Here is a 13,590-nt window from a genome sequence, read left to right as displayed (position 1 = left end):
CCATTCCCCTCCCTTTCCCCCACTCCAACTGCTCTCACTCCAGCAAAAGCTTCTGCTGGGGCTGAGGGGTCTCTGCATTGCCTGGAGGCAGCTTGGGCATTTGGCCCCTCCACCTTCTTTGCCTGCTCCTGCTTCTCTGAGGAAGGTCTCTCCCAAGCCTCCACCAGCTCCCAGAAGCTCCGTGCAACCTGCTGCAGGCAGATGGCGACTCTCCATCACCAGGGCGGCTGCTGGCTCCCCTCCGCCTTTCCTCAGCCTGGATTTCGGAAACTCAGTTTCTCCAAAGCCTCCTGCTCCCCGCTGCTCTTTGGGGGTCTGATTCCAAGTCCTCAAGGGGTGGGGAGTCAACACTATCTCCCGACAGGGCACTTACCCCCAAAGTCCTGTCCTGACACCTCGTGTTGGGAGCACCGTCTCCTGCTGGAACCCGCACATCTCCCGGATCCTGCCAGCAAAGCCAAGTGTCAGAGCGGCAAGAGCACAGCTGCTCTGAGTGGTTCTGAGCCCCTATATTCTTCTACATTCTTGGCGACCACGCCAGGGCAGGTCCTTCTCGAACCCCGCCCACTGCACAAACTGTTGGGAACTTACTCCAAGTTCCTCCTTTATTCTCTGCTCACTAGTTACAGGTGTTGGGTCTCAGCCCCTCTGCCTGGGGTTGGACCTCCTAGGACACCGGACCTTAGAAGGAGAAGCCCTGAGAAGTTGTGGGTGCATAAGAATGAGTCTTTATTGCAGAAGCCAGTGGCCATAAGTCATCAGACAAGACAGTCTTTCATAACAGTGTCCCAATCAGGCAGCTGTACACCGGCTGGTGCATACATTTCTTTCCCACATCAGTCTCTGCACCCACAGACATTATCTGAGCAGCTTCATGCTGCCTCTGAAATCACCGCCTTACATCATAGTGCAGTGATGGCGAACCTATGACACACGTGTCAGAGGTGACATGCGAACTCATTTTTTTGGTTGATTTTTCTTTGTTAAATGGCATTTAAATATATAAAATAAATATCAAAAATGTAAGTCTTTGTTTTACTATGGTTGCAAATATCAAAAAATTTCTATATGTGACACGGCACCAGAGTTAAGTTAGGGTTTTTCAAAATGCTGACACGCCGAGCTCAAAAGGTTCGCCATCACTGTCATAGCGGTATCTGAGCTCTCTGGCTCAGCAGCTTCTCCCATCTCCCTGCCCAGCACACTCCAGCTGGTTAGCATGGTAGCTATACCTGAGCTCTCAATGAGCTCTGAGCCTTATGTCTTCTTCACTGGGTTCCTCTCAGCTCCGTCTGAGCTCTCTAGCCTTTTCCCTTCCTAGCTGTTCTCTCTAGCAGACTAGCTGGTCAGTAACCAGTCTATTGCTTCATTGACAAAGAAGGCTTCATGACAGTAGTTACATCAGTCATTTTGGCTACAGAAGAGCACACATGTGCAGTATAATGTAGGATTGCACCTGCTTATGGCATCTCAGCCTGATTAAGACCCCCCTGTTGAGGGTGGCCTTGGATGCCTGGAGTATTAACAACAAGGCCTCTGTGCTTCACTGGCCTTGACTATCAGGTGTCCAGGCGTCTCTGGTGTGGTCCCCACATCCATCTCCCTCATTGTTCCTAAACATATTTTTCCTCTTTCCCTCCCCTCAGAAGGAGTGCAGTTACATTCCAAAAACTGTGTAAGGAAGACAATTCACTGAGCAGGGAACAGTTCATCAAGGTAGAGCGAGCCTGGAGGTCTGCAGAGAGGAGGGCGTGAGGGAAGGAGGGACTGCACAGGATGCGGCTGTGGTAGTTTGTCACTTGAAGATTCTCTGAAAATGTTCACCCTCTTGGTCCCAATTACCCAGAAGAGGGATCTGTTTGGTCCATGGGCAGGTGAGGGGCAGTTTCAGGGGCAGGAGGCCCCGGTCATGGCACACAGGGTGGTGGCTGGGCTGTTCCAGGACGGGGTGCGGAGCTGGCACATTGAGCGGGTCTCTGGCTTCCATGCTCCTCCCTGTGCTGGCCCTGAGCTTCTCCGGGCTGTAAGCTTAATGGGTGGTTTCTTTCCCAAAACAGCTGAGCCTGCTCTCAGGATGCCAGGGCCCTGCTGCCATTTCTGTCTTCAGCACACCTCCAAGGCGAGCGCCTCTGCCTGCCCCAAGGATGGGCCCTGCAGGGGATTCCCACGGGACAGGGGAACAAAGAGCTGTTGGCCTCAGGTCCCACTTGCTGGACCAGAGACAGAGGCGTGTGCTCTCTGAGACTTCCCACTGCACCCCTATAACACTCACTGACAGTCTCCTCATGATTGACATGGAGGGGTGACCATCCCCTCCTGCCTCACAGGGTCCTCACGAGTTCAAGGCAGGAAAGGACAGTGCAGAGCTCCCTGCCCTGTGCCACCTGGAGGCCTGGGGGCGAGGACAATGATGACAGGAATGATACCGAGTCCTCAGGAGAACCTGTGAGGTAGGTGGACGTCTCCCATTTTCCAGAGGAGGGAACGGGTCAGGGAGGCCAGGCCCAGGCCTAAGGTCACACACAGCGAGTGAGCGTTGCAGCTGGGAGCCATTCAGAATCAGGGCATGCTGGAGTCGGGTGGCACTGGTACCAGCTGACTTGGGTCAGATGGCCAGGGTGTGAGGTCAGAGGTGGTGGAAAAAATGCAGTGAGGTGAGCATGACCTCAATGAGCCTGACCTCTACCCTGTTGGAAGCAGCTCTCCAGGTTTGTCACTCAGATGCTGAACATCTGAGGATCCAAGAAGAGGCTGCAGAAGAAGGTGAGTGAGCCTGCCTGGGCGGCGCTGCAGGGTCAGAGGAGGGGGCTCTGTCCTCCCAGCTGGAGGCCTCCAAGTCAAGAGAGGGAGGCCTTCCTCCTCCAGCCCCACCTCCTGTGCACATAGATCCTGAAACCCTCCCTTAGAAGTTACCAAGAGGAGAGCCTTGGGGAGCTGAGTGCAGGATGGATATGGGGTTGGGCTGGCCCAGGACTGCTGACCCTGTGATTTGCCAAAGGAGGTCCTGGGAGGTGATCAGGAGGAGTTCCTGGAGAGTGAGGGAAGAGACAATTGAGTGGAGGCCCTAAGAGTCCTGGGCTGCTCCACGTGGGAACCCTGGGGTGGCCAGGAGGCTGAGGGTGGGAGGCTTTCGGGGGAGGGTCTGTGGTGCACCCGAGAGCAGGGGCTCATCCCACACTCACCCTGTTTGCCCAGTATGTTCTCTTCCTCGGAAAATTTCTGACTGATCTGAAGATGCTGGACACTAGGATGGAGGATGATCTGGAGGTGGGTGACCTGGGGTGTGAGTTGGGGTGACCAGGATTGGCCTTTTGGGGCAGAGAGCGACCAAACTAAGTCCTAAATTCTCAGCACAACTGGCCCTGGGAGCTGGGGAGACATGCCCATCATAGTGATCCATATCCCTGCTCCTCTGGAGCCCAGAGCCTGGCCTGGGTCCTAGTCCTGTCTTTCCCTGTTTCCCGCCCCCTCTTGGAACCTGGTGGTACTGCAACGTGAGGAGGGTGGGCATAGGGGGCTGGTCCTGGCCAGGAGGCTCTTTCTTTTTTTCTTCTTTTTAAAATGTTACATGAAATAAACATTAATATTTCAAGAATAACAATTTAAATATAATAATATTATATGCAATAAACAATATTTCAAGGAAAAAAGTTTTAAATATAATAATATTACCAAAGCTGTACTAACATAGTATAATATCACAAAAGTTGTAGGAAATATTAAAAACCCGCAAATAACATCTCCCTGCCCGCAAGTCTGAGCCTGAGGACTTGCGGGATTTTTTCTATTATTTTCTAAAATACTTTTTATCCTTGGCTCTATGTTTGCTCATCAGTCTATGTTGTTCATTATATTCCATGAATGAATGAGATCATGTGATATTTATCTTTCTCCAACTGGCTTATTTCCCTTAGCATAATGCTCTCCAGGTCCATCCATGCTGTTGCAAATGGTAAGACTTCCTTCTTTTTTACTGAAGCATAGTGTTCCATTGTGTAAATGTACTACAGTTTTTTAATCCACTCATCTGCTGATGGGCACTTGGGCTGTTTCCAAATCTTAGCTATGGTGAATTGTGCTGCTATGAACATAGGGGTGCATATATCCTTTCTGATTGGCATTTCAGGTTTCTTAGGATATAGTCCTAGAAGTGGGATGACTGGGTCAAATGGGAGTTCCATTTTTAATTTTTTGAGGAAACTCCATATTGTTTTCCACAGTGGTTTCACCTGTCTGCACTCCCACCAGCGGTGCAAGAGGGGTCCTTTTTCTCAGCATCCTCGCCAGCACTTGTCCCTTGTTGATTTGTTGATGGTAGCCATTCTGACAGGTGTGGGGGGTACCTCATTGTCATTTTGATTTGCATTTCTTGGATGATTAGTGACTTCGAGCATTTTTCATATGTCTCCTGGCCTTCTGTGTATTCTCTTTCAAAAAGTGTCTATGTAGGTCCTTTGCCCATTTCTTGATTGGATTGTTTATCTTCCTTTCCTTAAATTGTATGAGTTCCCTGTAAATTTTGGACATTAAACCTTTATCGAAGCCCCTTTCCCCAGCTGCCAGTACGGTGCTCGGTTCTTCCGAGGAAGCTGAGGCCGCGTTGGGGTGAGGCCCTCACTTTATCCAGAGACTAGCCCCGCTCCAGGCAGCGCTGGCCAAGCACTCACCCTCACGATGGCCACAGTCTCAGAGCTCGCCTGCCTCTACTCAGCCCTGATCCTGCACACGGATGAAGTGTCGGTAACTGAGCATAAGCTCAATGCCCTCATTACAGCAGCTGGTGTAAATGTTGAAGCTTTCTGGCCAGGCTTGTTTGCAAAGCTGAGGAGAAGACAGTGGAAGCAAAGAAAGAAGAATCGAGGAGTCTGATGATGACATGGGCTTTGGTCTTTTTGACTAAACTAGCTCTTTTGTAACACATTCAATAAAAGCTGACCTCTATTGCAAAAACAAAACAAACTTTATCAAAGATAACATTAGCAAATATGTCCTCCCATGCACTGGGCTTTCTTCTGTTTTGTTGATGGTTTCTTTTGCTGTGCAGAAGCTTTTTATTTGGATGTGGTCCCATTTGTTTATTTTCTCCTTAGTTTGCATTTCCCTAGGAGCTGTGTCAGTAAAGGTATTGCTTGACGTAGGTCTGATATTTTGCTCCCTGTGGGTTCCTCTTAGATTTTTATGGGTTCCCGTCTTACATTTAAGTCTTTTATCCATTTTGAGTTTATTCTTGTGTATGGTGTAAGTTGGTGGTCTAGTTTCATTTTTTTGCAAGTATCTGTTCAGTTTTCCCAACACCATTTATTGAAGAGACTATCTTGACTCCATTGTATGCTCACGCCTCCTTTATTAAATATTAATTGAGCATAATGGCTTGAGTCAATTTCTGGGTTCTCTGTTCAGTTCCATTTGTCCATATGTCTGTTCTTGTGCCAGTACCAGGCAGTTTCAAAACACAGTGGTTTTGTAATATAGCTTGAGATCTGGTGTTGTGATCCCTCCAACTTTTTTCTTCTTTCTCAAGATTGCTGCGGCTATTCTCGATCTTTTTTTATTCCATATGAATTTTTGGAGAGTTTGTTCTAGGTCTGTGAAATATGCCATAGGTATCTTAATGGGGATTGCATTGACTCTATAGATTGCTTTAGGTAGTATGGACATTTTAATGTTGATTCTACCAATCCATGAACATGGTATGTTCTTCCAGTTGTTTATGTCTTCCTTTATCTCTTTTTTTCAACGTCCTGTAGTTCTCCAAGTACAGGTCTTTTACCTCCTTAGTTAAGTTTATTCCTAGGTATCTTAGTTTTTTTGTTGCAATGGTAAATGGGATTGTTTTTTTAGTTTCTCTTTCTGTGAGTTCATTGTTGGTGTATAAAAAAGCCATAGATTTCTGGTTGTTAATTTTGTACCCTGCTACATTGCTGAATTAATTTATTAAGTCTAGTAGTTTTTTAATGGAGTTTTTGGGGTTTTCTATGTACAATAACATCTCATCTTTGAATAATGACAGTTTTACTTCTTCTTTTCCAATTTGGATGCCTTTTATTTCCTTTTTTGTCCGATCACTATGGCTAGCACTTGCAGTACTATGTCGAACAGGAGTGGTGAAAGTGGGCATCCCTGTCTTGTTCCTGTTCTTAGGGGCAATGGTTTTAGGTTTTGCCCATTGAGTACGATGTTGCCTGTAGGTTTGTCACATATGGCCTTTATCATGTTGTGATATGCTCCCTCTATTCCCACTTTGCTGAGAGTTTTTATCAAAAATGGGTATTGGATTTTGTCAAATGCTTTCTCTGCATCTATTGATATGATCATGCAATTTTTGTCTTTCAATTTGTTTATGCGATGTGTCACGTTTATTGATTTGCAAATAATGTACCAGCTTTGCATCTCTAGAATAAATCCCACTTGATCATGATGTATGATCCTTTTAATATATTGCTGGATGCACAATTTGCTAATATTTTCTTGAGGATTTTAGCATCTATGTTCATCAGGGTTATTGGCCTGTAATTCTCTTTCTTTGTAGTGTCTTTATCTGGTTTTGGAATTAGGATAATGCTGGCCTCATAAAAAGAGTTGGAATTGTTCTTTCCTCTTGGATTTTCTGAAATTGTTTGAGGAGTATAAGTGTTAGTTCTTCTTTGAATGCTTGGTAAAACTCCCCTGTGAAGCCATCCGGACCTGGGCTTTGGTTTGGGGGAAGTTTTTGATTACTGCTTCTATTTCATCAGTTGTTATTGGCCCATTCAGGTTTTTTATTCTTCCTGATTCAGTTTTGGGAGATTGCATTTTTCTAGGATTTTGTCTATTTTACCCACATTGTCCAGCTGTTGGCAAATAGTTCTTCATAGTATTTGATTACAATCCTTTGTATTTCTGTGGTGTATGAGTTCCCTGTAAATTTTGAGGTATGCCTGTAGTGCTATGAACTTCCCTCTCAGGACTGCTTTTGCTGTGTCCCAGAGATTTTGGATTGTTGTGTGTTCATTTTCATTTGTTTCCAGGAAGTTTTTGATTCCTTTCTTTATCTCGTTGCTAACCCATTCATTGTTTAATAACATGCTATTTAGCCTCCATGTGTTTGAATGTTTTGGGGTGTTTCTCCTGTAGTTGATTTCTAATTTCATTCCACTGTGATCTGAGAAGATGCTTGATATGATTTCAATCTTCTTGAACTTATAGAGACTTGTTTTGTGTCCTAACAGGTGGTCTCTCTTTGTGAATGATCCATGTGCACCTGAGAAGAATGTATATTCTGCGGCGTTGGGATGAAATGTTCTATAAATGTCAATTAAACCCATCTGATCCAGTGTGTCCTTTAGAGTCTCTGTTTTCTTGTTAAGTTTTTGCCTGGAAGATCTGTCCAGGAAAGTCAGAGGGGTGTTAACGTCCCCTACTGTGACTGTATTGTCACCGATCTCTCCGTTAAAGTCCTCTAGAAGTATTTTTTCTATACTTAGGTGCTCCTTTATTGGGTGCCTATATGGTTACCAGGGTTATATTCTCTTGTTGGATCGATCCCTTTCATATTATGCAGTGACCTTTGTTGTCTCTTGTGATGGCTTTCATTATAAAGTCTATTTTGTTGGATATGGGTATTGCTACTCCAGCTGTTTGTTTTTTCCATTTGCAAAATTTGAAAATTGAAAATTAGAAAATTTGTTTCTATCCCTTTATTCTCATCTGCTGTACGTCTTTTGTTTTGAGGTGGGTCTCTTGTAGACAGCATGTAGTTGGGTCATGTTTTTGTATCCATTCAGCTACCCTGCGCCTTTTGATTGGAGCATTTAATCCATTTTCATGTGGAGTTATTACTGATAGGTACTTACTTATTGCCATTCTAATTCTGTATGGCTAGGTTTCTCTCCCTGTTCTTCTTCTCATAAAAATATGGAATGTTTCACGAATTTGCGTGTCATCCTTGTGCAGGTGCCATGCTAATTTTCTCTGTATTGTTCCAATTTTAGTTTATGTGCTGCCGAAGTGAGCACCTGGAGCCTCTTTCTGATGGACTTTGGCTGTCTGCCTTCCAGGGGAATCAGATCAACTTAGAAAAAAAGGAGAAGGTGAGCAGCTGTGGCACCTCCTGCGGGACAGCAGAGGGGAGTGACAGTCATAGGTGCCCTGGCCAGCACACTCCTGGGCTCCATCCCCTGCATCTTCCATTCATTGGAAGAGTTTGATAACAGAAGTGGGAGACCCCTCCAGTTGGTGGCTGGGGATAAGGTGTGGCATCAAGGATAACCTCCTGGAGGAAGGGCTGTCGATGCCCATCTCTGAGCACAGGAAGGGCCTGGATGGAATTAGGGGGAAAGATGGTGCCCATATGTGCCGACTCAGGACAGGTCACCTGACCCACTCCTCACCCCCACTCAGGCAGTGTCTGCATCCTCTCCTTCCCTCTGGCCCTAGGAGCAGAAAGTAATGGAGGAGATAGTGGTGCTGCAGGGGCTGCCTAGAAATATGAAATAGAGCCTGAGGAGTAATTCAGGGCCTAGTTCTGAGCCCTGGAGCAGCTCAGCGAGAATGAGAGGTGAGGCCAGGCAGGAGTTGGGCAAGACCAGGGGTGGACTCTTCCTGCTGGTCAATCCAGAGAACCTGTGTCCATGGCTCCCTGGTCCTCTCCAGACCTTGCTGTGTAGCAATTCCTGGGGCTCCTGATACTGGGAGGGACACCTGAGGTGTGGATTCTGGGAGCTCACAAGTGCCACTCTGTCCTGCAGTTACATCCTGTCAGTGGAACACTCAGACCTTTATTCTGAGACAAACGGAAGTCATTGAATGATTGACAGGAAATGATTGAGCTCATTTTTATGGACTTTGACCTCATGGAAAACATGTTTGGGTACAAAATCTCTCATTTTGAAAACTCTTAGGTTTTAGCTAAAAGTTTAATGATGTCAGAAAATACAAAATATTCTTTTAAGGGTAACACAACAAATGCCATATATTTTGCTGGATATGTGTAATGTCCAGCAGTGAAATTCTACATGAAAACAAGAAAAAACGATAAGAACTAAAACAATTTAGGAAGTTGTGACTTTTTCCATGACATTAATATAAATCTTTTTCTTCAGCTATGTTAGTACGTGATTTAAAAGAGGAGAAAAATCATAAACAAAACAGCACAGCAAGAAGCTTAAAGAATGGACAAGATGATGTGGAATAGAGTGGAAATAGAAATAAATATAAAATCATCAGCAGAGATCCAGGCAATTGAGTGTCCTAAGACTATGGTGAGAAAGGAATAAAGCAGAATACACCTGTATAGAAACAAGAAAACATGTGTGAGGATGAAGAAGAGAACAAATCTGACATGTTTGATGTCTAAATTTTATTGTATTAATTGTAATGATACAATTAGTTGAGTGTATCTGCTTCTGAATCCAGTGTCTTGCCACAATGCAATTTGATTGCAGGCATGGATTTATTTTTCTAAGTACAATTTGGTACAGAAAAAAAATTAAAACAATGGCCCACTTTTAGGCAAAACCACCCCTGCTCCTCTTTCCCGGTGGATTATACTGGACACACTTCTTTATCCCCACCTTCAATACTCAAATACACCCATAATTTATATCTTGAGACCAATTTCTTCACTTTACAATAACGCAATTGGACTAGATACAATTTTTTCTTTTTCAAAGTAAAAGTAGACTTTTTTTTTGCACAAATATTTCATGGTTATAGGTGGAAAAGAGAAAAGTTTAAAATAAGTGATCACACACTAAGTTGGAAATCATTTTACATATCTTTATATGTATCCTTTCAGATATGCACACTGTATATATAAATATACATTTACCTATATTTATAAACCATTTTATGTTATATTGCTGTTTGATAATGTATTCTATTAATATGAAAAATATTTCTGAAAAATTATATCTTCTAGTATCTTTTGTCCTGCTCCATCATAAATCATATAATTTGGCTGTAGTTAATGGATGTAAAATTATTTTATTTTCTGCTTTATGAATAATTCTATGATGACCATCATTATATAGGTACTTCTGAATATTTATTCAATTCGTGTTGAGTCATTTCCTGCAAATAAAATTAGTTTCAAAAATACACGTATTCTAAATTTTAGTATGTATGAATTTTGAATCATCTGATCAAATTTCCTTGGAATTTTGATTGGGATCTCATCAGATTTGTAGACTGGGTTAAGAGGAATTCATTCACTAGCTCCTTTATCAGGTATGTATTGAGCGCCTCCTGTGGGTCAGGCACTAGAAATGCAGTGCTCAACCCAAAGAACTTGTCATATGGCAGGTTTGTGTGAAAGAGTCAAACCAGCCAGCACATGCATAACCTGAAGTCAGGATGTGCTGCGTGCTCTGAACTAAAGGTAAAACAGAAAGAGACAAATGGTGAGGAGGCAATGTTGTGTAGGATGACATGAAGGTTTGTCAGATCGAGGTGATAGTTGAGCTGCTTTGGGATATGCATAGATTACCAGCAAAATGTAAGCATCCCAGCTAAGCCCTTCTTTTGGGCTCTGGTTCCAAAGTGTTCTCAGTGACTCTGGATCTTTTTTTTTTTAAAGGTTGTATTTACAAGTAAAATATATTGATCTTTTTAGTGTAATACTATTTTAATTCTTGAGGAATAAGAATGGTAGTGGTTTCCATTTTACATACAGCGCTGCTTATTCAGTAGTGTTATGGGTTGACTCAGCGAGATAGACCACCGACTCAGAATTTAAATTTGAGAGCCTTTATTAAGCTGGCCAGCTGACTATAGTTACAGCACCCCGCCAAAGCAGAGGCTGAACTGCAGCCCAGACTACAGGAGTTACATTTTATTATTAAATTTTGTGGAGGACCAGAGAAAAATGTGTCTTTCAAATTCTGGGCCCCCCAATATGGAGGAAACTCTCTTTATTTATACTTTTTCCAGTCCTTTGTCTCCCAAATTTGGAATGAGACTTCTGGGCCTTCTGAGAAAGAAGGCCTGCATGCTGGGAAGGGGCCATGAGATCATATCTCAAGGCCTGGCCTGATGTCAGTACCTTCCTATCTGTGTGTTTTAGGAACAGACAGCACAGCATGACCCGTCTGGCCGAAGTGCCAGATATGCAGCCCAGCACAGTAGCATTTAAAATTAAATTTTGGATGATGCTCAACCTCACTAATCAAAAGGGAAATACAATTCAGAACCACAAAAAATCGCTTCCCACTGCCAAAATGGCTGTTATAAAAAAGATAAGAAGTAACAAGTATTGGTGAGGATGTGGAGAAAAAGGAACCCTTGTGCACTGTTGGTAGGATTGTAAATTGGTGCACCCACTATGGAAAACAGTATGGAAATTTCTCAAAAACTTAAAACTAGAACTAGCATATGACCCAGCAATTTCTCTCTGGTTATTTGTAGAAATCCAAAACACTAATTCAAAAGGATATATTTGCTTCTGTGTTTCTTGCAACATTACATACAATACTACAGATACGGAAGCAACGTAAGTGTCCATCGGTAGATAATTGGATAAAGAAGATGTGGTACATATATACTGTAGAGTATGATCCTATATAATAAAGAGCTAATATGCCAATGGTCATCACGCCCTCATGCCATCACGCCTTAACGGCTCAGACACTCAACACTGGGGAGAGTGGAATGGGGACCAGTCAGGCACAAAGGAGCTCATGAGACAGGAATGGGGACCAGCCAGGCTGCGGCCCGGGAGAGGGGATAAGCCGCCAGCCCCGTGGTCCTGGGTGCCAGCGGCTGTGCCTGTGCCTGTGGCCCAGGAGAGGGACAAGCTGCAGGCCTCACGGTCCCAGGTGCCAGCACCTGCTGCTGCGACCCAGGAGAGGGACAAGCTGCAGGCCTCACGGTCCCAGGTGCCAGCACCTGCTGCTGCGACCCAGGAGAGGGACAAGCCGCCCACCCTGTGATCCCGGGTGCCAATGCCTACAGCTGCGGCCCGGGCGAAGCCACCCACCCACGGTCCCCTGCGGCTGTGGCCAGCTCAGGCAAAGCTGGCCTAGGTCCTGGATGCCTGCGGCCGGCCAGAGGGAGAGAAGTCCAGGTCCCGGGTGCCTGCGACCAGCTGGAGGAGGGAATTCTGGGTCCTGGGTGTGGGGTGAGGCAGAGGCAGTTAGGGGCAATCAGGCCAGTAGGGGAGCAGTTAGGGGTGATCAGACAGGCAGACAGAGGGGTTAGGGGCAATCAGGCAGGCAGGCAGGTGAGTGATTAGGAGCCAGCAGTCCCGGATTGTGAGAGGCAGTCAGACATCCCCCAAGAGGTCCCGGATTGGAGAGGGTGCAGGCTGGGCTGAGGGACCCTCCACCCCTGTGCACGAATTTCATGCACCAGGTCTCTAGTCTATATACATAAAAGCCCAGCAAACTGAACAGTGGAACGACCAAAACAACCAGAACGACCAGTGGCTATGACACATACTGCGGCAGCCAGTCAGCTTGATCCGGGCCCCAATGCTGCCCCCCCACACCCGCTGGCCCAGCCCCCAATGGTCCCCCTACACCACAATTAGGGGTGGGGCTAGCCAGCCAACCACCCGCGGCCCCTCCCATCTGCCGAACCAGCCTGATGGGCCCTCATTCTAAAATGGGAACACACACAGAAATCTAACTTTAAAATGGGTACACAAACAGAAATCTAAGTCTAGGATATAAACGGGAAATTCACAGAGAGATACAGTTGGGCTGTCAGGAAGAGGATGATGAAGATCCCAGATTTGCATAAAATTCAGGGGTCTAGGTCTCCTATATCTGTATAGACCCAGTTTCTTGGAGACCCAGTTTCCCCCAATTTTAGAATAGGGGATTATGAGAGTTTCTAACCCCAAAGGATTAATACAGGTCATTTCCCTCCCCCCGCCCCCACCTCTGCTGGCACCACAGGGTGGATGGGACCAGATTTCATGAAGGACATGGCTTAATCATTTCTTGCTGTGGAGCAATATCCCCACTGGCCTAGTGACACTACACATTCGTGACTGTCTGAGAGCTTCTGCAGTCAGGAGCAGGGCATGGTGCAAGCGATCCCTCAGAATCAGGGCTCACCAGATCAGGGTTTTGGCTGAGACTGGCTTGATCCGGGCCCCAATGCTGGGAAAGGAGATGCTTCCAATCTCACTCGGTTGTGGGCAGAATTCGGTTTCCTGTAGGTGTAGGACTGAGGGTGGATTTCTTGTGGCTGTGGCTGCAGGCGTCCTCAGCTCCGAGAGGCCACAGGGAGCTCTGTGGGCCTCCCCAGCGTGGCCACTTGCTGCTGCACAGCCCACAGAGCAGAGGGCCAGCAACCTCAGCAGAATGGGCGCTGCAATCTGTGTGAGGGAACCCATCATTGTGTTGGTGCCACCACAGTGGACATTGCTCTCCTGCTGTCTTTAGATGTGTTCCTGGACGGGACTCGATGGGATCAGGATAAGTGGGGTGGATACCAGGGTCTCTTTCCAAGAGCCACCATTTGGGGTTGAGTGACAGTGTGTGTGTGAGGAGGGTGTGGGCACGAGGTGCCTGTGGACTTTAGCAACTTGAGAGAAGTGGCTGCTGAATTGTCATTTGAGTGATCTGACTGGGTGTGTCTCTGTCCCACAGCCTGACCATTCCCTGA

At 45.8% G+C, this 13,590-nt stretch overlaps 1 protein-coding gene across 1 annotated transcript in view; it reads left to right on the top strand.

The window, feature by feature from the left end:
* The window catches only part of LOC106725087 (ral guanine nucleotide dissociation stimulator-like), a 26,546-nt gene extending 21,953 nt beyond the window's left edge, over positions 1 to 4,593 (top strand). The window contains exons 9-10 of the mRNA XM_014534976.1: positions 2,328 to 2,450; positions 4,557 to 4,593. Of these exons, the coding sequence (XP_014390462.1) occupies positions 2,328 to 2,450; positions 4,557 to 4,593 (160 nt within the window). The remainder of the gene's footprint in view (positions 1 to 2,327; positions 2,451 to 4,556) is intronic.
* The last annotated feature ends 8,997 nt before the right edge of the window (positions 4,594 to 13,590 follow it).

This window comes from Myotis brandtii, unplaced genomic scaffold (assembly GCF_000412655.1).
Source record: "Myotis brandtii unplaced genomic scaffold, ASM41265v1 scaffold1347, whole genome shotgun sequence".
Classification (NCBI taxonomy): domain Eukaryota; kingdom Metazoa; phylum Chordata; class Mammalia; order Chiroptera; family Vespertilionidae; genus Myotis; species Myotis brandtii.
The sequence above is the reverse complement of the archived record's forward strand: the minus strand, read 5'-3'. Positions and strand labels throughout refer to the sequence as shown.